Source organism: Manacus candei, unplaced genomic scaffold, assembly GCF_025592945.1.
Source record: "Manacus candei isolate 608988 ecotype Guabito, Panama unplaced genomic scaffold, ASM2559294v1 h1tg000076l, whole genome shotgun sequence".
NCBI lineage: Eukaryota > Metazoa > Chordata > Aves > Passeriformes > Pipridae > Manacus > Manacus candei.
In genome coordinates, this window is record NW_026138124.1 from 8,405,518 (window position 1) to 8,429,959 (window position 24,442).

General features: G+C 40.3%; 2 protein-coding genes across 6 annotated transcripts in view; one reads left to right on the forward strand and one right to left on the reverse strand.

The window, feature by feature from the left end:
- Positions 1 to 24,442, forward strand: part of SPATA22 (spermatogenesis associated 22) — a 54,396-nt gene that overhangs the window by 3,536 nt on the left and 26,418 nt on the right. Inside the window, exons 4-10 of one of the 5 annotated variants that reach the window (XR_007908060.1) lie at positions 71 to 125; positions 261 to 356; positions 1,332 to 1,647; positions 1,973 to 2,102; positions 2,783 to 2,880; positions 9,364 to 9,591; positions 11,378 to 11,527. Coding sequence is in view for 3 of the 5 variants with exons in the window: in XM_051809697.1 (XP_051665657.1) it covers positions 71 to 125; positions 261 to 356; positions 1,332 to 1,647; positions 1,973 to 2,102; positions 2,783 to 2,880; positions 3,152 to 3,415 (959 nt within the window). In the remaining 2 variants the exon portion in view is untranslated. Of the gene's footprint in view, positions 1 to 70; positions 126 to 260; positions 357 to 1,331; positions 1,648 to 1,972; positions 2,103 to 2,782; positions 2,881 to 3,151; positions 4,513 to 9,363; positions 11,528 to 24,442 lie in introns of those variants that run through there. The other 4 variants (XR_007908059.1, XM_051809698.1, XM_051809697.1 and 1 more) reach the window with 4 other exon arrangements.
- LHFPL7 (LHFPL tetraspan subfamily member 7) overlaps positions 4,927 to 24,442 on the reverse strand; it is a 60,609-nt gene continuing 41,093 nt past the window's right edge. The window contains exon 3 of the mRNA XM_051809709.1: positions 4,927 to 7,625. Within this exon, the coding sequence (XP_051665669.1) occupies positions 7,399 to 7,625 (227 nt within the window). The 3' untranslated portion in view covers positions 4,927 to 7,398. The remainder of the gene's footprint in view (positions 7,626 to 24,442) is intronic.

The following is a 24,442-nucleotide window of genomic DNA, read 5'->3' on the forward strand; positions in this document are numbered from 1 at the left end:
TAATAGACCTATTACCTTTCAGTCTTCTCTGTTTGTACCCATATTCAATCCTTTGCCTTTTGAAAATTAGGCTGGGGAACTGCAAACCCAGAAGTGGCTGAACTGCAGAAAGCAGCAAACAGTGGGTATGTAAAAGCAGGTTATTTGTTGCTTTTTGATTTTTATTTGGATACTAATTGTTTCACAAACTATGATCCAGGTGTCTTTCTTACAATAAAGCTGCTACTACGTCACTGATACTTTAAACTTATATTTGAAAGCCAAACAGAACATCAGGTGGCTCCTTCCCTCATAAAACCACCAAATACATCAAAGTTTAATTTAGCAAATGCTGGAAAAAACTTGGCTGCCTGCAGGTTGGTGGAGTCTTTAATGTCTATTATCCTTCCTTTTTGTTCTCATGTGAAAATACATCTTACATTTTCCCATATTCCTGTAGCATTCAGAGAGACCCTTTTAATTCTCAGATCATCACTGTAGTCCTAAATAATTACATTGTGCTTATGAGTCAAACCCCACTGAAATGACATATCTTTCCAGTGTACCTAATGAGGCCTATTAATTAGACCCAATATCAGGCCTATAATACTGTAAAAGTTGATTGAATTTTGCTGGTAATTTTTTGAGATTTGCCTTTACTTGAAGTTTGGCCCACTTCCAACCCAAATTTATCAATAGACTCAAATAAGATTCCATCAGTTTATTTTATATAAAAACTTATAATTAAGACTGAACATAACTGTGCTTTTACAGATTCAGGAAAAGCTGACAGATTCTGATGCCTGGAGCTGGCAGGAAAACTTCCAGCAATGTTACAACTGTCCATTTGTTCCCTTCCTCCTGTTCCTTTCCAAGGGCAAAAAGAGAGTGAATGTTTCAAGCAAGACAAAATGGAACAGGAGGAATTTCTGAGCTGCCTTTATTAAAGAACTGTGTTAGAAATAATAATGTCAGCACTAGAGTTTGTTGTAAAATTATTTCCTCAGTGATGGTGGTAGAAGAATTTGGAAACATCACTCTCAGAAGAAACTTTGTTTATTTTACTTTAGACTTATGGAAAAAAATGTGAATCTTGGATCAGGAAAGATCCCTTGTACAGGGCAGGATAATAATTGAGTGAAGTTTTAAGGCCTGTTGAAGTCAGCTGGATTTATGCACAGGTGTGATCCCTGCATGTGGATTTATTTCAGTGTATACTCAAGTGCTCTAAGTCTGGATGTTTTTAAAGCTAAAGCAACAATACATAGATTACTTTTATATACCTTAATTATATATCTGAGTATTCAGAACAGATACTGTGATACTGAACTGTGTCTGATGTTGCATTGCAGGAACAGAAATGAGTATACTCTGAGTAACACAGCAGATTCAAGGTCTGAGAGTGGAATTACTCGAAAGTTTGGGAACCTTTCAAATAATTGGAAAACTGTCCAGCAGCAAAAACCCCCTGGTAACCGTAATTCATCTCAGCTCCTCAAAACAGAAACCAGCCAGACAAACACAGCTAAAGGACAGTGGCCAGTGAAACCTAACCCTGCATCTAGAAGTCTGCAGGGTCATAGTCCAGCATATAAATTTAACTACAACATTCAGCAAAATAAAATGAATGAAAACCAAATTGATTTTGTCCCAGAAGAAAAAAGTCAGGTAAAACTTATGGGGAGAGTTAATAGGAATATACAATGAAGAAAGCAGTAAAAAAAAAAAAGAAAACTGATGAAAGATGAAGCTTTTGTCAGCCCAAGCTGTCTTAGTAAACACTTCAGTTTCTGAAAATTTAGAATTGAGATTTTCATACTATAAGAACTACAAATCCTCAACATTATGTTATAAACTTGCAGGGAGTTGTTTGTATATTCTGAACAAATGCTCTAATGTAAATATTAGCTATTTAGCATAATATATGTGTCTATGTGCCTTTCAAAGTTATGAGTGTATATGTCTAACTTGAGCTTTTGTCCTCCTCTGAAAGGAAGTTCCATCATCTCAAATAAAAATTAGAGACAAAAGGAATTCTTTGCGAATCCTGTCTGCAGTCATTGAAAGTCTGAGGCACTGGAGTCAATATTCTTACAAAACTGCACTGTTATTTGAAGTCTTAGGTAAGCACAGTTGATTGGGCTATAACTGATGATAATGGTGGGGCACCAGTGAGAGAATTTTATTCACTTTTGGCACAATAGCTGAAATACTTAAACCCACAAAATGTTGCTGTGAGCACCATCTAATTTTCCTTCTGGGAGATCCATTCAGCTATCAAAGGTGACTGAAATAGGTATGAAATTAATAATTCAGTCATCTTCCAGCATTTAAGCTTCTTCCATGCTGTTTATTTTCTTTCCTTGTTTTTAAAATGTGTTACAATCAATTTTCCTATTTTATAGGAACCTTCTGTAGAGAGGTACAGTTTGACAATAATTCTTAACACAATTAATGTAGGAATAGATTCAAGTCTGGGATGCTTCTAAATATAGGTACAGACTTTTAGTGCATCACACTTTGCATTTAATTGCTGTTGTCTGAGAAATGAACATGACAAAAGGCTGAAATGACTAAACTTTACAACAAGGTGAATAAGAATATACAATCTGTTGGCATCTCAGCTATTATTTTGACAAGACTGCAGATATTTAAGTTGATTTGCATGTGTTCCCACAGAAAGCTGATGCTGACTTGATATATCTCAGTGGTTTTGTGTAGTAAATGATGTTTGGTGTCTTGGGGTATCATTCTTAGTACTGCTCTTTGTTTACACCATGACTAATTTCTGTAAATGGCACAGGCACACTGGATTCTGCAGTCACACCTGGAGCTTATGGGGCAAAGAACTTTCTCCTGAGAGATGGAAAGGAGACCCTGCCTTGTGTGTTTTATGAAATTGTGAGTATTCTGTGTCTGTACATAACACAGGCTCCAATCCCTTTTATGAAGTTAATAATGTGTTGTTCTGATAAAGCAGAAATATTCTGTGTAAAAGGCAGGCTGGATGCTTATACCATATTGATCCCAAACTAGAGCAGTAATCCTGTCACTACTTAGGCATCCTTAGACTTCTGTTTCAGAAAAAAAGGTGGCACTTTCAGTTTAGCTTTTAGGTAGTTGATAATAACAAAAAAGCTGATGTAAATTCCTTCTGTTTGATGTTCTTCAGAATCCAGCCATGCAGACAGCTTTTGTGGTAGGTGACATAATTGTTTTATTTGTTTATTATGCTTTGATGAAGGACCGTGAGCTTCCAAGACTAATTAGAGGCCGAGTGCACAGGTGCATGGGAAACTATGATGCAAAAAGGAACATTTTCAAGTGCGTCTCTGTAAGACCAGCAACTGCTCCAGAACAGAACACTTTCCAAGACTTTGTGAAAATTGCAGATGCTGAGATGACAGCATATGTAAAAACAATGAATGAAATGTAGAAGTTGAAATGGTTTCTCTGATTTTCACTGATCGTTACCCAGAAAGGCTGGACATGCTAAAATATTTCCCAAAGCTAACAGGGAGAATCTGGTTAAATAATTGGAAATATCACTGTGCTGTGTTAGCCAACAAATGTTAGTAACAATGTTTTGTTTTCACTATTACTTTCTTTAGCTCACCCAGTTAAATATGCAATAACAGGGGTTTGTTACATAGTACATTAGACTTTACTGAAGAAATTCTGAATTAAAATGCTAAATTTTGCAGTAGGGCAACTGTGTTAGAATTCAGATTTCCATTGCTTTTCATTATCTTCGATTTTGAGAAATTCCTTCAATACCTGTTTCAAAACGTTGACTGTATAATTCTCTTGAGGAGTATTTGGGCATGGTTTAATAGGTAACAAACATCACAAAGTTCTCTGGGTAGAAAGTAAAAAGACAGTCTTTATTCCTCTTCAGCTCCAAATAACAGGTGCCCTTTCCTTTGCTGGATGACAAGAACACGTGTAAAAGCTTTGCTAGAAATGAACATAATAGGTACTACATAAAGATTCCACAGGATGCAGCTGTATCTGCCAGGTATTCCTTGGGTTCCCATTTATATGCTATTTGATTTTTTTTCTTTTTTTTTAAACAAATAATCAGTATAACACCTGTATAAAATAGCAACAGACCCTGAAGCTGTAGGAAGATTCTTCAAGGACACAGAGGAAGTTGAAAAGAAAGAATTATTTGAAGGCAGAACTTCCTCGCCTTTGCCATATAAACACCTTTCATGAGGGATGGACCATGTACATGTTTATGTGCCTTTTGCCTTCAGACATTGACTTTCACAGGTTATTCCTGCTGTTTCTATTTCCTTTTCCCCTACTTCAAAAGCTTTGTAGCAGATCTGTTGGGAGTTGTAAAACAAAAGACTTGTCAAGAAAATAGCAAACAGGATGGGGGTTTTTTATTATTTTATTATACAGTGTTGGCAATTGGAAATTTCACATTTAAAATAATTGAAATATTGTATCCAACAAGTCAAATACAGAAAACAGTTAATATTCTAAAAAGGAGCCAGCTAGTCAACGCAGAAACACATTAATGGAAAATACAGCTTTTAGTTACACTTAAAAAATTATATATTTAGAATAAAACTTGAACCTGGTCCAGTAAATTGTTTGACTTGCAACAGGAAAACGCTTTTACACAGTTTAACGCGCAGACAGTCTTTGTTTAAAAAAGTGATCTGTCAGTGTCAGCACATGTATTGTCAGCAACAGCCCCCTCGTGTTCCAGTTGAGATCTAAGGTATGTGCTTTGCTAACTGCTGTAAGAATCACCTCCACCTTCTGTGCTAAGCTGGTTCTGAGCGTGGATGTGTCAAGGAGAGTTTTGTCTATCCACTGTGGTGGTCACATACACATATTTGATTCCCTTCATGTATTATAAAATGTTAAAGTTGCACATGGAAGCATTAGCTTAACTCAGAAAAGGTGCAGAATATTACAGGATGCAGAGGCTGATGATGTTCACAACAGAAGCTGAGGTTTAAGAAGTAAAGGATTTGGTACAGCAGTGTTGTGAATGGTAAGACTCTGCCATAACAGTATTTTAAAATTACAGAGGAAGCTTGAACTCTGGGACCAGGCCTGTTATCAACACCACCCCAGAGTTGTAGTCCCACTGATTCCAGTTGAATGATTGATGCTTCCAGTTCTGCACATTGAAAGTTACATTAATAAGTAATGGCAGGAATAGGTCGTTTGTGTCTACTGGGTATGTTATGGCTGTTAATAAAAATCTAAAATGATTTTTACTTTCAGTAAGTGTTTAGGTCTTTGCAAAAAAAAAAGTTCCTACTTTACACTAACAAATCACTTTTTCTAGTGAAACATTAAGTGAACAGTTGTAAACATTACACAAAACAGAAAAAACCTACACAATACAGTTTATACACACTACTCAACATTTTTCAGTTGTTGGGTGGTTTTTTTTTTAACCATATTGATCCTGTCTTGTATAATGGTTCTAGTGTAAAGGCACAGGTTGGTTAGGAAAGAAAAGCCTGCATCTCTGTCTCTCTACTTCATGGTGATTATTTTCTTTTTGCATGTTGTTTGTTATTCCTCACTTTTCTGACTCTTGTATGAAAATTATCCGTTTCAGCCATTCATTAAAAAAAGTGTAAGACATTACTGAAAAGCACAGTACTGTACAGAAGTGACTGAAATTTATTCTTCTTACTTTAGGGCATTCCTTCAACCTATTTTGTTAAATATTTAGATTTAATTTCCTAGTCCCTGTGAGCAGAAGTGCATAGCATGTGCTCTCTCTTTCTTGGTGTACTTCATTCTATGTTGGAATCTGTATTTTCAAAGATTAGTAATGGAACTTGATCAATTTGTGTGCAGAATTTGCTCTTAGAGTGCCTGGAAATGTAACAACAGGACAATTATTTTGGAAAAGAGCACAACTTTCCACTGAAGTTTAGAAGGGTGAGGGATGTAAACAAGACTGCAGAAGTCTTTGATGTATATTAAGATAACACAGTGATTGTTCCATCTGTTTGCATTTCCTTGTACATCCTCAACATGTCTCTGTCTGTCCCTTCACGTACACCTTCCGTTACAAACAATAAAAATTCAGGAATCAGTTGGACTCAGCTAAGTGAAGAACAATAAATTTGATCACCTGGTTTGTGCCAAAACACAAAACTAAGAAGTACATCTCTGAATTAAATATAATCTATGTGATTTTTCTTTTTTTAATAAATAATAGAAAATAAAAGATGAGAATAGAATTAGAATTCTATTTTTATTTAAAAGGAAAAACACAACAGGTGGGTGAGATTAGAACCCAATGTTTCTTTTGCTTAAGGCAATCAAGTGCACTTATTTCAATGCTTGATAGTAATGAGTTCAGTGCTATTGTGGAAATCAGACCTCACAAAATTCCCATACAGACTAATGAAATATGGCCATTTGCTAGTTCTGACACAGCATCAGATTCTTATTAGTTGAGTTCAATAGCATTTCACTTCACTTTTGTCTTTTTACAGCAATGGACTCTTAATTGTAATGGAAATACTAGAATCTAGTTCATTCTGGCTTGGATTATCACTACATGTAAGGGCCATCGGGCACAGACAGTTTTGTAAACAGAGATTTTTGTTTTCAGCCTTATAAAACAAACAGTACACCCCAAAATCTAAAGTCGTAATAGTTCAATGAATTTTGTAAAATTCCACTTAAAGTTATAATTTAAGAAACACCAAAACCGAATTCTTAGCATTTTTTACCCCTGTTGTTAAAACTATTAAATCATCATGAAGCCTTTGGAAGTAGTTAGATCTCTCAGAAAAGAAAAAATCTAAATTTTATGCAAGTCTTCATGCAGAGGACTCTAAATCTTGGCAATTAGAGCAGTAGTAAAAATGTGCCCACAATTTACTATATGTATATATAGAGACTAAAAAGAAACTTTTTTCTTGTATACAATTCTTTTTAGCTATCAAGCTTAATTTTAGGCCGTGGCTACTAGCAGGTGCTTTTTTTCACTAATCAAAATAATTGTAACAAAATATCATAATCGATTTTAAAGTTACTGGGTTCATAAAAGTTTTGACATTTAATAATATATCAAAAGCGAATTGAAGCTTTTAAGACTTACGATTTTGAGACACAAAAGAAACTGGGAGGTAGACAGATGTTTTGAGGATAAACTGATTTTTTTTTTTTTTTTGTCTAAGGCATTATGCCACTATTTGTTTAGAGCAGTGTAAAGGCTGCTGATTAATCTTATTTCAATTCCAGAGTGTTCTCTGCTCATACTTACGGAAGACTATCAATGCACTTTTGGTCTTTGTGAATCTGACCTTCTCTTCCCCATCTCCTTTCCTCTCTTTAGCAACACAGCTAACTGGAAGTGCTATCATAATTTCTGCCCATTACCTGTAGACAGGAATGTTCTGTTCTTAAAACAGTAATAAAATACTATAAAATAGTAGGTATTGGAGTTGGAGATATGTGCTCTTTTGGTGCATATTTTGCAAAGAATGGTAAAAAGACAGACAACATGACCCCAACAATTGCCAGCATGTACCCCCACCCAATCTGGCAGTCTCCTGCATAGTAGATGTCTGAGTTCTCACAGAATCTCTTCACAGTAGCAGAGTTGAAACCAAAAGGGTAAACCAAAAGCCCAGAAGCCATAATGAACACTAGAGAGGAGAAAGAAAACACACAAATTATTATCAAATGTTAATTCCATTGGACAAAAAAAAAAATTCTTATCTTAGAAAGGCAAATATGTATTAAAATCAATGGGAAAAGTCATAGCTTAAAACACCCCTTATGACTGGCAGATTCTCTTCCTTTTCATAATTACCTCTTGTGCACAGCAGTGGTGGGACATGGCAGCAAGGTGGGATTTTTTCATGAGAGCTCTTGCCACTACACAACTTCAGAAACGCTCCAATCCAAATTATGAAGCCATGTCAAAAGTATGATGAATCAGATCTAATGGAATCCAGAGGAGAATTCCTATGTTTGCAGATTCCAAACCAGCTCCATTTTCTTCTCAACAGCATTTTTGTGCTTGAGACAAACAATTACTTTGTTCTGCCAAATAAAAACTTTCAGTGAAAGAGTTCAAATGTAGTTTTTCAGATTCTGCTCGTGAGGTTCTGGCAATGTGAGCACTTTCTCATTATTTGCATTAGTACAGACTCAAATTGTTTAAAAAATCCCAAAGACTGTGAGATAAAACCCAATACAATAACTTTTAGCAGTGGAGTCTCTCACTATAGGTTTTTGAATTCTCTCTGTAAACTTAAGGATCAGAAAAGTTTTCAACCTAAGGTTGAGACCTAAAATATTAAGACCTAAAGTTCTTATATTACCTAATTTTGACAGCTTGGGCTCCAAAAGCACCAAATAAATACAACAGGACATGCTGTAGAGGTCTAAAGGTTCAGTATGTAAAGGCACAGGGCTAAAGAAGGACATTTTTCCAAGTGAGGCATCTTTTACTCCTTCTAGCCAAAGAGGTCTAAAATACAAGTAAAGCTTAAGCCACCCCTTGATGTTGGAAAGCCAGACTTGCCTCCTGCAATTACCCTGCATTATCCATTAGCTTTTAATAGACCTTCACAGATTTTACAGTCTTTAATGAATATAACAGGCTACATTTAGAGATCATGGCTTACACAATTAATTTAAGGAACATGAGGACCACTTTTCCCATTTTAAAAGGCTTTCTGTTATGTACTGAAAAGATACCATGGAGCAGTCCCTTTTCCTGCCTTCCCCTTCTTCCAGGATATTGTTCTGTTCAAATTCGGGGTAGTGATTCAAGAATAGCAGCAATCAGAAGTAACAGTTATGTTTGAGCTGATAGATAATTCATCACCAGCAAACATCTAATGAAACATTAGGATTATAAAACAAACACTACATGCTATTCTCTGTGTTTGTAATTGCCTTTCAGGTAGGGCACGTGCATATGACTCCAATTATAATATTGGAGAGGCTTAATCTTAAAAGTATCCACTAAAAACAGGCAATCACTCATTAATCTTTTTTAATTAAAAACCACTTTAATAAGCTTGAGGGCTGGATGAAGTCAAAAAGTTTAACACACTCAGCCTGTAAAGTCCCTGAATAATTTGAATTAAACCTTTCCTTCTAGTCTAAATGGAACTGCTGAGTTAATCCCTTATAGAAAACAGTAAGACAAAGAAAATGGAAGCTAAAAGGAGAGAAACTGGAGCAGCAGCAAACCTGCCAGTGTGTTTCCCTCTGGGTATCTCACTGAGGGGCACAAAGAGAAGCTCCTGCCAAGAAGTGGAGTTGTCAGAGCCAAGTGTTTCACCTGCCCTTGCTCCCACAAACACCCTCTTTCCTTTAAGCCTCATGAATAATTGTTCAGTGGTTGCTGTGGCCTTCCTCTCTTTCCAGGCACAAGGTGATGCTGCAGGAGCCAGTGAAGGGAAAAGTCCTTCCCAGCACAAGGAACATCCCCAGCACATCTCACACTCCCTGATCCTCAACCAGCTGCACCTGCTGGAGGTGCCCAGGACAGGAGGGAGCCCACAGACCTGGACACTGAGTTCTTGGCAGCTGTGTTTCTGCATCTAGGGTCTGACATTACCCACACATGCAGAAGCTGAAGCTAAATACAAAGAAGTAAGTTATATTATGCAGATCTCCTCTCACTACACACATATGACACCACTAAAAACAATATAAAATGAAAATATAGTAAAAATGGAGCTAAACTAGACACACATCTCTTGCAACAGGACAAGGGGTAAGAGCTCTAAATTAAAAGAGGGAAGATATAAGGAGGAGATATAAAGAATACACTTTCCATGATGACTGTGGTAAAACACCAGCAAGGATTGCCCAGAGTGGTGGATGCCCCATCCCCGGAAGCATCCAAGGTCAGGTTGAACTGGGCTCCGAGCAACCTGATCTAGTTGAAGACACCCCTGCTCCCTGCAGGGGGTTGGACTAAATGACTTTTGAAGGTCCCTTCCAACCCAAACTGTTCTGTGATTCTGTCACCTTGTTTAGCAAAGGTCACTGAGCTTTCCCAAAAGAAGAAATAGAGCTAAGGGCCAGCACAGCCTGAAAGTCATGTGACACTCTTGCACGCCCAGGAACACAGAGCACCACCTCTGGAGGCAGAAACATAGGAAACAACCTTGGAGAACAACCAGGAAAAAGGGAGACTTTTCCTACTGCTGTTGTAAACTGTGAGAGTGTTAAATCACTGAGCTGATGAACAAACCAAACCGTGCTAACCCATGGACCTGTGCATTGCAGAGTCACTCCTGGGATGGTGCAGCTGGGAAGTGAAGCAATGGGATGCCTGAGAGACTGTGGTGTCCAGGGGGTGCACAGCACGGCCCCACTGCCACCCAGACTGCTCGACTGCATGAGGACTCTGGAAACAGCCCCAGGGTGCAAAACCTTCTGTAAAATGTTGGCAAAGTGAGCCAGTTTTAAGAGAAACAGCCACTGCTCTAAGCAACAATCAGGTCTAAAACTAAAACTTCAGTTTGTTCATTTTTTCAAAGCCGAAATAGTCCTTTTCACCATTTGGTGAAAAAAAAGTGATGCAGAATTGGAAACAATCTTTTTTTGTCATAAAACCCTTTACTTACTGTTAAACTTCACTGTTTTTCTGACACTGTCTCAACCCCTTGCTCTGCTTCACGTATCTGTCCATATATGTTTTCTTTTTGATTGGGTTACACAGAGTTATTTTGAAGGTTGTGCTTGACAGTGACACCAGTGTTTTGATTACCACTTGGTGCTGATGTTGCATGGTGTGATTTGATGGAAGAAGCTTTATTTTTTCAAAGGCTACAAATAATCTGTCACAGCTGAATGTACGTGTTCACATATCAAACGGGCCAAAAAGTTACCCATGGTTTCATATCCTCAGGCATGTCATAGAATGACCTCATTATTCTCATTTAGGTGCCCTCTTTCTTACAAAGACTCCAAATATTGAAGAGCCCGTTATTATCCGCAGAAGCCAAGCTTTCAGGCATGGTGCTAATGACTCCTTAATGGGGCTGTCTGTCAGCAGCACAGTGAGCTGGGAGAGCACACAAAGAAACAGTGGGGCTCCATTTAGGCTCCTCGTAGAACACTTATGCCTCTGCACGGCTTTCCAACAACAAACAGCACTTTGAGAGGTGTCAGAGTACAGCAGTGAGTGCATTTCACCCTTCTGTGCGGTGTAATCCTGCTGTCGAACAAGGTGATAAGGCCAGACAACATATCGGGGTCTGTTCTACAGCACGAAGCCAATTGAGTGTGAGGGGACTTGCTGGTAAAATGGGGAGTTGAGCTCTTTTTTTAACATGGCTTGACTGATCATTTGATTCGTCTCCCATCAGGTACTGGGTCCTGTTAAAAACATGCTTTTCTTTGTTTGTTTTTTTTATCTGACACACAGTGTTTGTTATTGCTGGGTCTGCATCACCTGAGTTCTCACACGTGGTGTTTGTTGTTGCTGAGTCCTCATCACCTGAGTCCTCCCCAGTAACTCCCAGCCACTGCTGACTGCAGGGCAGCCCAAAGGCAAGTCCAGCACAGTGGGTCAACAGTAAGTCATATTTTATTTCTACTTTATAATCTCTTACCCTCCCAAACAGTTACAGTCTCACCCTCATCCCTTTTGCTGCCCTGGTGTCCTACAGCCAGGTGGTAAATGGCAGTTTCTCCTCTGAAGGGTTTGAGAGCCAAGGCTTGGTTTTATTTTTACGAAGTAGATTTCTGAAGTTGTTTGATTTCTAAAGAAAACAAAGGAGGGCACTTCTTCCAGGGGAAATGGGGCTTTTTGTAGCAAAAAAATTGTTGGTGATAATACTGAATCAATGGCACTTCTACTCAAGGAAAAAAGAATTTGCTGCTATTTTAAAATCTAATAATCTATATCTCTTTATCACTGCAATGGTTTATTCATTTCATTAAGCTCCTGTAAAACTGTTTAATTATTTAAATCCATCACATACCATTTTCCAGTTTATTTTACACCAAAGCAAAGCCCTGCAGTTCTCTGGAGCGTGTGCAGAGGGCACCAATGTACAACGCTCTCAGATACCATGACAGAAAAAGGCTATTTCCATTTCCACTTCTTTTGGCAAGACCGATGGAGTTTTCAACATATGAAACACAATAATTGAATCGTTTTCTGTATTGTGAATCAGGAATGTTTAAACTTGGCTGAGCTTGTGTTTATCCTTCCATACTGGTGTTGAAATGGATGGAAATCCAGAGATGGATCACAAATACAGAGAATAGAAGAAGCTGTTTTATTTTATTGTGTTTGTTTGTATGTTTAGATGATGTGTAGTACTAGTGCTTATCACCAGCAGTAAAATATGATGTGTGCATGAATTTTCTTCCTAGAATTACCTGCTGTAAGGGGATTAGTTTGTCTTAGAAGTTAATTTGCTTACTTTAGGAGTATATTGTATTCCTGATACTTGTGACAATGACAGATTAATTGCAAGCTTGTGGGACATATCAGAAAATCATTAGAATTAGGGCTGAATCATAGGCAAGCAAGAGTATTGTTCCAACCCTATTACAGATTATCAGAGTCTTATGTCTTCTTGGAAGATTTTTATTGACAGATCTTAATCTACCAAAGCAATTTTCAATCATCTCATCAAGAAGTTTCCTCTTATATATAATCCATTACCTCCCTTATTAAAGCTGGCAGTTCTTATGTACAATCAGTTGACTTTGAATAACATATTTTGTCTCAGTTTCATACAGTTTATTAACCTAATAATTTTATTAGCTCCTCTTCAGCTTTTCTTTGTGTTTATGTGATTTTACTTCCATAATTTAAAATGAGCAAGCAGATGCTGATATTTTTGTAGCATGCCTGAAGGGTTTCTACGTTTGAGGTATTTTGGGCATAGGTGGTTTAAATTCTCCTGCACGAAAAGGAGGTACCTATATATCTCTTCCATATATATCTCTTCCAACAGCTGGAAACATAAAGAAAGGCTAAATAAGATCCCAGGTTATTGTTGGCAATAGCTGCACATGAGTGTACAAATAGAAACAAGATGGAATTTTTGGCTATTAGCAAGCTTAGAAATTTCCTTTTAACTACTTTAGAAAAGGAGGAATTCCCTAGATCTGAGGAGAGCTGAAATATATCTAAAATCAGCAGGCATCATTTTAAATGCCTGTTACATATAAATAAAATAAACAGGAAAGCGACTGTAAAATAAACAGGAAAGTGACCTGTCAAAGATAAAAGAAACCAAACAAAATCCTACTGTTAGAGAAACAAAACTTTGGGAGGGGTGAGGCAAACAGGGACCACTGTTAAATGCCATTCTGCTCTGCTGAGCTCCTGGCAGGTGCACGGCAGGTACCTGGAGCTCAAACTCTTGGAAGCAGCCCTGGCAATTATTCCCTCCAAGGAAACCAAAATGAAGAGCAGGGAAGAGGGATAATAATGCCCATATACTTGGTATCAAGATGTAGCTGCCTCCCTTTGTAACTGAACAAAGAGCTGGAACTCATAATAATGGCACAGCCACTCCTGACACATCACAGTTTAGCTCTTCTTTGGAAAGAATTATTCCATTGGCGTCATTTCAGTCAAACATGTTGTGATTTGAGGAGCATCTATCAGAGCTGGACTGTTGCCAAATAAGTAGATTATAGCAGTTCCTTTTCTGGCTTTTCTAAATGGTGCAACTCACGAGCTCACACTTAGCAGCTGTAATAGAAATGTAGTTGTAAGGAAAGCTGTGTAGCTTGTCAAACCCCTTTGTAGCTAACAAAGGAAATGCATTCGTTTGTACCACGTCTCCAAACTCTGTGTTTAAATAAATGCTGAGTATTGTGACTCCAGTTCACAAGCTAAGGAGCTGCATCAGATATAGTAACTTGTATTTTTATATATATACATATATGCAAAACTATGGGGAAATATATTTATATCAAAAGCTGGGAAGTGTTTTCCATTTCAGTTTATTTGGATTTAGCTGAGGAGGAATAGGAACAGGTTATTTTAAATAAAGCTAGCACTGAAATAAGGGTGCCCATACACCTTTTTTACACATCTTTTTAGTGCCCCTTCAATACCCTGTTCAGGGTTCTGTTGGCACAACTCCCACACTCAGACAGGCCCTCATTCCACAAATAACCTGTTTCAGAAATGTGTAACAATTGTAGGAATAGCTGAATCTTCCTCACTTATTAACTGAAGGGAGTGGAATCTCACTATCCAGACTTTGGAATAGAAATTCTCTGAAGCCATCACAGAGGTAATTGGGCTTGGTAATTACTGCATTAGCTGCAAGTTTATTAAGGGCCACAAAAGGAAATGCCATCCCAGTGACCTTTGGGGCTGCATTTCACAGCATGTTTTCTACATGAGAACAAATGATGAAACTTCACTATTTCTGCCAAGTGAGTGGTAGCTTTGGTGAAGATTTATGGCTGTAATCTGGTAATCTATGGGCCTAATCATGCAGTTATAGAGTTGCATGTCATTTACTCAAAAAGGCTGAAATGATCTAGCACTGTGTAGACTGTGGTGAAGGAGTGCATTTTGTCATCTGCAAGGTTAGAAGAAATACAGCCTCTTTAGCAGACTGTAAAAGAGAGACAAGAGCTAATGTTTCTCCAAATAGCAGCCTGTTACACAAAATTTTACAAGAGTCAGAGGGCTAAGAAATGGGGACTGTCAGATGCACTCTCATTTGGAAACCATTATGATTTTCCTCTTTTGTACCGCTTCAATAATTATATAGATTTTCTTTTCTTTTTTCTTTTCAAATTATTTAAGTCATGCTCACTTCATCTCTTTCAGAGCAGCAAACACAGAACAGACTAATAATGTAATATTGACATATTTAAGTGTTGGGTTCTTTATCTGAGAGCAGCATGTTCAGAATGTGTCGTGCCTGTAATGTGCCTGTGTTCCCTTATCTCTGTGTTATGTTCTATTCAACAGTTAGGAAGTGCTAATAAAAAGTGCATATTTCAGTTGTTCTATTTTAGGTAAACATAACATGGTACACATTTCCTAAGCAATGCACATTGGTTAACTGTGTTTCTACAAATAGAAATAGGAGTGGCAAACGCTTTGCTTCTCTTCCTAAATAACCTACCCATGCCAAATCCACTATGTTCTTCAGCACAAGCAGGGAGTTAAATTGATGCCTGAAAATTTAAATTAATGTTTCTTTTTGTGATCTTTTGGCTAAGAACAAGAGCAGCTTCAGTTTAGCATCTGGTGCATTCCCTAGCAAGGAACAGTGTCAGCCCGGGTCCATGTGCAGCTGGAAGCAGCGAGGGAGCAGACACATTATACTGTCTTTGCTTTGGAGCCAGCTCACCTGGGGAGGGGAGATGCTGCCCAGCCTGCAGCAGGTCTTGGCTCCTGCTCTGGCTGTCAAATCCAAGTTCTTAAATAGCTATTTAGAACAGGGGCTGAGGTCCAAAAGACAGGCAGTGATGTGTAGATCACCTGAAATGTCACGATTCGACATGACACATTTGCTCCCTTCTCCTCCCCACCTGCTCGCCCCACAGGTCTGCTTTAAATCAATCTTCTCACCTCTCCCAAGACTCACAATTTAAGCAGAGCAGACGCTGATGAAAACAGATTTATAATGAAGCTGGTGGCCATTAAATACCAGCCTTACACCAGAGGTGACCTTATTGTAAAGCGTTGTACAGTGAATTTATTGTGACTTTGCACATTCTATACCTTGCCTCGCACGCTGCAGACGTGGCAGCCGAGGCAGTGGTGGCAGCAGGTCTGAGAATAATGCCCACGTCTCACTTCATTACAGCTGCACTTCACATCCCAGCAGTCTTCAAGCCTCAGGGACAGCGCATTCATTACCTCTTTCAGAGACATGTATTTTACATATATGGCTGAAAGGTGATTAGAATCCCTGACAGAACAGCATTTTATCTGGAAATGCAACCATGAAAAATCCGTGCCTAAAACAAAAAAGACATCCTACATCCCTCTCCTAATTGATTTAAGCTACAAAGACCAGCCTCAGTTTTCCCGGGGCGCAGGAACTACCAGGAAGACACAAATTGCATGTTTTCAAATCTCCTTATAAAAACTCCTTGACAGGGGGTTGAAACCAGAGTTTTGTGTTTCTCAGATGTCCTAGTGCTGTGAATGTCATCAGTCAGCAGAAGCACACGTGCTGCCACCTGATCATAAAGAGCAGTTCTGTAACAACCCTCATTTCACGCTGCTGATTCCAGCCCTCCATAAATCAGCAACACCACAAGTAATGTTGGAAATAATCGTGTGCTCCCGAGCTCCCCTCTTTTACGGCCCAGGTGCCACACAGCTGTAGCCATATGGTAGAACACATCCTGCTGAAGTGGGTTTTAGCAGCACCTCCAGCAGTGATGCTCCCCGAGTGCTTGGAAGCTTTTTAATGCTGCAGACTGGAGAAGTGCAGGTGTACTCAGTGGTACCACTGCAGTGGTTTTCCTAACCTTTAAAAACGTCACAAATGGAATCAGCTCTGGCTTAAACCAGATGCTCTGCAGCTGAGAAATGGGGCAGCAACTGCTGCTTCACTGAAAGCTGCCTGGGAATGCAGGAGGTGAGCCCAGGGCTGATCCTCAGGCAAGTCTGCTGCGTGTTGCACTCTGACCCATCCTCCCTCAGTCAGTGCACCCTCTTTCTGCCATCCAGCTTTTCTTCCTGAGCAGGGTTTGCTCACACTGGCTGCTGTCAGTGCAGATGAATCAAAATATGAACACCTCATATTTTGACTTCAGCCATGTTTGACCCCTGTGCTCCTCAGCCAAGTCTTACACAGCAAATGTGAGGAACGTGTCCTCCTAAAACACGTGGTCAAACACTACCAGGCTGGTTGTGCTGGTCCAGCCACCACTCAGCTGGCAGCAGACAGGTCTACTTTAAAGAAGCCCCAACCACCTCTCACACAGGAGGTTGATTTAGTCCAAGACTGCTGGAAGAAATGAGCCAAAAGTCAGGTGGCATCTCAGTGCTGAGCACCCTGTGGGGCTGCCAGCAGGAAGGACCAGAATTCTCTTCACCTCTCACTGTGGACACTGTTTACAGGCACCTGAGCAAGTCCCTGTGCAATGGCCCCTGTCACCTGCAAGTCTACCATTCCAGTGCACTTCAAAGGCAGGTTTGGGCTCATATACCCTCTCTGCTGCACAGAGCAAGAAACCCAACACTCACTGATGTGTCCTTCAGTTCTCAGCTTGTAAACATACAAATTAACTTCAGGGCATAGTAAAACAACAACAACAACAAAAAAGAGTTGAGTTCTGAGGCAGAGCTACCTAGATTAGAAAAATCATGTAGAAATCCAGAGTAGTGATAGAAATGCCCCAAATTACAAGCTGAATAAAAGTGATTTGGGATATCTGATGATACTTATCAGGTCGGCCCAGCTGCACAATTTCCCATCTCCAATTAAACCAAAAGGCCCAGACTTCCTCCTTCATTAATGCCTTTGAAGGATTTAATGAGTTACTTCATCAGGTTAATAAATCCCTTCAATAACTTTATTACACTTTGGTACAATTATTCACGTGGTGCAGCTAACAAATGATCATCATTTATATTTCCTGACAGAATAACTTAGTTAATATATTTGGACCATGAAATACAAAATCCATAAATAAACTATGGGGACAATTGAATGTCTGTGTGGGGGAGGGTTTTTTTCTGTCTCCAGTTAGGGCTGCATTGGAAATCCTGTCTCTTGTGCAAGTAACTTCAGGCAATGCTAAAGAGAACTGCAGGAGGTTGGTGCCCCTGGCAATGTCCCGCTTCCCACTGAGTGTTTAGAGGGGAGATGAGCTGCTGCAGCACATGTGCCACTGCACATAACCCATATTTATTTCCTCCAGCACTCTATCAGGTTTAAAATCCAGCTTCATAAAGGCTGTTCCATTCCCTGAGGTTAAAATCTCCAGCTGATTTTGACGAGGCGCAGTGACACCATCAGAAAATAGCATTCTATTCTGGAAATTATTTTAAAACTGAATTGAATTGGTTGCCATGCCATTTGTTTTTCCTGTGGCATCATAGTAAATGACATCATCAACAAAATAACCTTAGGGGCAAGGGTGTTTGCAGAATCTTAACCTCCAAATGGCCAGCAGTATTACAGCTTCCTATTACCAGATTAATAATATTTATGGTAGGTAGACTGCAAGAATGGGACCACACCATTTATTTACTTACACTTGATAGCCACCTCTGGCAAGAACAAATTTCCCATTAATCACCACCTTATCTCTGTATGAAACAGTTACTCTCAAGGACATCTGTATTATTCCCATTGTTTTATTAATACAAGAATAGCTCTGCTACGGATTTTTTTGACATTGAACTTTATTTATTTTCTAGATTTTCTTTTCTAAGGGAAGCTGAAATGCTTATATAGACATTGAACTCTCTTAATAAAAAAGCTACTTAAGGCCCCAACCATAGCGAGGGACATATTTCTCTGAATATATTTTTATGTAAAGAAACTGCAAATCAGTATCTCTCTCTTCTCTTTTTCATCTGCTGAAACTCCAGTTATGAATTCTAAGTTTCTCCAGGGAGTGCAGATGACCTTGTTAACTTGTGAGAGTGCCAGAAAAGCAGTGCCCTCCAGTCCAGGGGGTCAGGGAAGTGCAGCCAGTTTCTAAGCTCAGATCTTGTAATCAAAAAATGTATATTTCTCTCCCCTTTCATGTAGTCTATAGGTAGCATTTTAAACCTTACATATTGTATTGGGCTCCAGGATAATTTTTTTTCTAATTTTTCAAAACTACTGCATCATATATTTTAATCTTTAAAAAAGAAATCAATACAGGCCCAGCAGGGGACAATATCAGACGGCCAAATTCTCTTTCATGTGAGAAAAGCATTAGTGGAAAGACTTCCATGAGCTGAAATTTGTGGAAGTTTCTCCCAGTTTGGCTCTGCTTAGTTTCCTAAACCAGAAGATGGTTCCAGATAAGCACAGGTCTCAGGACAGCTGGAGGGACCAGGGCTCTTCCCACTAGCCCTGATTGACTTGTGTGCAATCTGCTCTGAAATAATGAAGCCACAGATTCCCATTTCCTTTCCTTTGGGCTCCAAGTGCCACACAGAGCTCAGGGCAGCAGGGACTGTGCCTGCAGAGGAGACACAAGCAGCATTTAACAGCTGCTTTCCCCTGCAACCCCCTCAGCTCTGGCTGGGAGAGCAGGAGCTCCTGAGGCTCCTGTGGTTTAGACAGAGCAAAGCAAAGGACTCTGCCACCAGCCAGCCATGTTCCCCCCTCTCTCCATCTGTCTCAGCCAGGGCACAGCAGACAGCCTCCACACTGGTTGTGCTCATCCACCCTGCAGGCCAGAGTGTCCTTTCCATGGAAACTAGAGCCTGAAGATGGAGGAAAGGAAAGAAAGGGAGAACCAGTCTGTGCCCTCTTCAGAAGTGGCCAAGTGCTTGGCAGGAAGGACATACACACTGTTGCCCAAACTCAAATAATTTATCTTGCACTAAAGCCTTATGCAATACCAGAATTAGGTGCTTGTGCTAGTGGAAGGGGTGCCTATTAATGTTAATTTGCTGTTTAATTAGGTGTCCAATACCATACAATGGTGAGACACTTGCTTGGACGGGACAAGCCCCCTAATTGTCAGGTGAACACACATCACGCCTGCCTCCTAAACTGAAGCATTGCTCACACAGCAATTACTCTGGAGTCTGTCAAATGTGATTTAACCAGTAATTTGTTTGCAAAGTGAAAGGTGTGCTTTCAAATATAGCAAAGGACCCTGTCCTCTTCCTGTCCCTGTGCTGCTGCTGGGCCCAAGCCATGCTGGTCCTGCCCCAGCACACCTCTCCTCAGGGACATGTCAGGTGTGGGTGGGGTTGGCTGAGCCAGGAGAGCAGAGGGGTCCCTGCAAGCCCTCGGTGAGTCTGTGCTGGTTTGGCAGGTTCTGGTGACCTGGTGATGGGTGTGTGTCAGTGGGGTGTGAGGATGCTGCTGGAGGAACACCAGCCCTGCAGGTGGGTTTCTCTGACTCAGGCACCTCTGCTCAGCTGTGCCTGCCCAGCTCCCCCCAGCCCTGCTGAGAGCTGGGACCCCCCCTCTGCCACAGACACTGGCCCCAAGGCTGTCAACCCCACACCACAGCAGTGAGAAAAGCCCCAGGCAGGCACTGTGTGACAGGGGCTTCCTTCAGGACTGACAAAAACAACCCCACAGCATTTCCATCTTCTTGCATTTAAATGTTTGAGTTAATAACATTTATGGGGCAGCACGGAGAAATGAACTTAAATACATCATTTGTCATCTTGGGGTACTGAATTACACCATTACTGAAAGAGATACAGAGAAATGTGTCCAATAAACAGAGTGTAGTTTGTACAATTTGCTTTGCATTTTCCATATCCTGGAACAAGCACAGGATAGTCAGGCTCCTTAATGATCATAATATATGTGCAGAAAGAGCAGTTCCCTGAGGGCTCCTGATTAATCAGGGAAATACTCATTTGTTCTGGCAGAAGTGATGTGCATCTAGACAGGGCAAATGATGAACCCTAAGTGCACACAGCAGCCATCAGGGGCCAAAAGTTTCCATCTATTTAACTCATTTTCCCTCCAAGAAGAAAAAAAAAATCACCAAGACACAACAGCACTTGTTCTTGATCCCAGTTCCTTTAGGGTTTTGTCTTGCAAAGGCAGAAAGAGGCCCCACATTCATTTTAGAGACTTCCAAACTAAGACATCCCTTCTGCTTCCTTAGATACACCATCCAGGGGAGGATACAAGGTCTCAGCTGTAGGATCTGATTACTGTGTGACGGACTTGGGAATAAGTTATAAGATTTAAAAGATTTTTTCATCAGCTGATCTAAATCCCTGCCTGGATTTTTAGTACCCAAGAAGTGTGCCCAGTGATTCCAATCCTTCCTCCCCTCTAGCAGAGCCATTAATTTTGTGGTTTGGCACAGTTGTTGCCACCTAGAAGTTTGCAGGGCGGTGTTTGGTAGGAAGGAGGTGAATCCTCTGTGCTGTTACACGTATTTCTCTGGTGTTCATTTTCAAATTAGCCACAGAAAGGCCAAACTAAAAGCAGATGTGTCATACTTTTCTCTGTACGTTTGGAAGTTCAGTCATGGAAATATCTTTGTCAGATAAATGAATTCCAGGTCATTGGGATAAACACATGCAATAAAATACTCGTGTGTAGGAGAAAGCCTGGACAAAAATGTGATCCAACAACTCTTCAAGGAAATTGCTGTGTAAGAGATCCAGCTTTGAGGCTTACCCCAGGCTTCTGCATAACATGATAGTTAGTACTTTAAATTGGAGAAAATGTGATGGGATCTTTTGATATTTTTCCACTTGCTTTTTCAATTTCATGGGATCAGCAGAAAGGGAAGGAAACCAAAGCTGAACTAATGCTGCGCTTTTGCCTCCACCACTGCCTGAACACATGGCAGAGATCTCCTGGTGGAGAACTGAGTAGCTGTTACCCTTCTTATGGGCATCCCAAAATTGCCAGGAAATGTGGATTTTTGACTTGTTTTCAACATAACATGAGAAAGAGGAAAACCAGAAATAAATGGGAAGGCTGAAATATAATTGGAAAGAAGTGGTTATTTAGTTTGGCTACTGATTTATTAATGCATGATAGTTACTAACTGAGGAATAAACCCTCACTTAAAAATGTTCCTCAGCTCTAGCTGGGATTATTTACCGGAAATAAAAGCAGTTAAAGAATTAGAATGAAATCCTGCACATACTGAGTCAACAGAAATGTTGCCACTGACCTCATTAGGCCAGGTTTTGGCCCCAGATATCTACAAAGAACCACAATTCTCTTGCAGTGTGACTAGCAGATTAATATTTGACAACACCAGTTTATCTTTCCCTACAGAATCCTTCGTTTTTCTGCAGCCAGCCTAAAAACTATGCTCCACAAGTTTGTGTTTCAGTGCAAGACAGACAGTGTTCCATGTTCCTTTTAGGCTGTTTACCCAACGTTGCCATTCCCATTTGGCTTAAGCACTTTCTGAAATTATTATTTTGCTTCCACATCCCTTATAAGAATTTTTGTCCTCTGAGGTATCTGCTTTCTCAGCAGCAATTTTAAAGCATTTCAGGCTACAGAAGTAATATAAAATGGACGCTGTTGCTCGTATATATCATAAAGCACATGATCCTTTAACCCTGTCCTTCTAAACCCATAAGCACTCATTTTACTTCAGCGATTCACCACATGCTTTTGCAAGGAACATTTTGCACCTGCCACCACAATACAGGACAAATGCCAGCTTTGCAGGAGAAAACATTAACTAATTTACACAAAGCCTTAGGTGGTCTATTAGCCCTGCATAAAAACAGGAACTTGTAATTACTGGATCCTCGGACAGAATTAAACTTGATTGACTACAAAAGAAGCAACAAGTGGAACAATTAACAACAAACCCCCAGGAAACTCCTCTGGTGGGAAGCCATGGGCTGGCCTAGTGGGTGTGACAGCTCCATGTCTACCTCTGCTGTCTCAAGGGATGTGTCCACAGCAAACCTTTAACTTCAGACAGGTGAGCTCCTGTCAGAATCACAGTTCAGCTCTCTGCTGATCCGCTGTGGATTGTGTAAGACGCAACCAATAACTTACTCAGCACAGCAGCAGCCTTCCAGCATCATTAATTTTGTCAATTCATTCTTTCCCCTGTGTTTCTGGACATGGTGGTTCCTCCTCCCTGGCTGATGCCATTTCAAAAGGATACAGCTCAGTGGAGCACCATGAGCCCAACCCGGCAGCGCAGCGGATCCTGTCCCGCAAACCCCATGGAATAGTTGCTCTGTAGGCTTAAGTTCATTAAGGTAATTGCAACTGGTCAGTGTCACAGGTGCACAGTTACATTTGGGATGGCAAAACCCATCCCAAAGAAAAGCATCTCCACTTTCCAGCCCCCCAGCCACGCAGGTTAATTGCAAGTTCTCTGCCAGTGCCTGAGGTAAGGTGGGAACCTGGGGGGTTCTGTCGCAGCTTCCGTCCACAGTTTGATTTAATGCCCTCTCTGAGCAATTGCATCTCAGTGCTTGCAATAAGGAAATGTCATAAAGGTACCTGCTGCCTGGTCCAATATCTTTTGGCTTTGACAGTTCAAATTTACAGCTTTAATTCAGGAGCCTGGAAGCCTTGTATTATGTACACACTTAGTGGAGGGCTGAAGGAACAATATTTTATAGAGTTCACCTGTGATCAGTGACCCATGGAGGATAGAACCCCTCGGACCCTGGGAAATGACTTGCAGACAAATTCATGGGCCAGATTGTTCAGTGGTAAATTACAAAGTCCTAATCAAACCCCAGTGTGCCTGGATGGACTGACTGGAATGTTTTGCCTCCGTACAATAAAGAGTTGAACTTTCAGCAGCTTGAACAAGTGCTCAGCTGGGTTCTCTCACCCGTGAGCACCCAGGAACTGGGTCAGGGAGTGTTTAAGCAGAGGTGAAGGGAGGCAGCCACTGCCTGGACTGCTCCCCCATCCCAGAGGGAGGCCCACTTGGACATTCCTGCTCCTTTTGCAATCCAATTTACATCCCACGTCTCTGTTACCTCTGTGTTCCCAGGGGTCACGTCAGGGGCTGTTATGAACTGCAGGCATGGCAGCACTGCAAACATCCCCAGTGTGTGCAGGAGATGCAGCTGTTTAATGAGCCCTGCTGTCATTACAGCAAAATGACTCAAGGACTTTCTTAAAAAAGCCTCTTATTTATGGTATCATACATTACCTTAATGCCTTTTTGCTGGGAGGTGCTTTGAAATACTGCACAAACATTACAAGGTGGTCCTGAAATAATGGGAATTTAAACACAGTCTAACAAGGAAAACATAAATATCGGATGGAAGAGAAAGAATTTGTTGAAATTGGATGAAATCTTCAGCAAATGAGTGTCCTTAGGAAAAGTAGGCACTTCTGAGCTGGAGTTGTACAGCATATCTTGCACATGGGAGTCAGTGCAAGTGTGTGCTCTGGCACAACTTCCTGATGGAGAGGTCTATATGTGAAGTGTAAAAATTAGTAAGAATTTCCTCCTACCAGGAAAGCTACCTGAACCCCAACTTTATGAAACAATGCTATTATTTACCTGTAATATTCAGAAAGCAAGAGCCACTTTTTCCAGGCAGTGTCTCAGTTTTTCAAGAGAATGTCAAAAACCTGTACTGATGTTCAGTCCTCATCAAAGCTTTCCATAACCCTGACTACAATTAACCTTCTACCTCTGCCACCCCACTCTGAAGTTTTCCTTCTTATTGAGTTTCATGTGGTTTTTCTCTGCTGTCAGTTTTATACCTGCTGCTATTCCATGACTTACCCAAAATTATCTCTGACTTCACCTGGCCCATCAAACTCCTCTTATCCCTTCCATCACATTTAAATGACATCCTCACTTTTTTTTTCCTTTTTTTGGGTAAAATATAGATTAAATTTTTGTATTGTGTCCAGTTTGTATTTTACAGCAT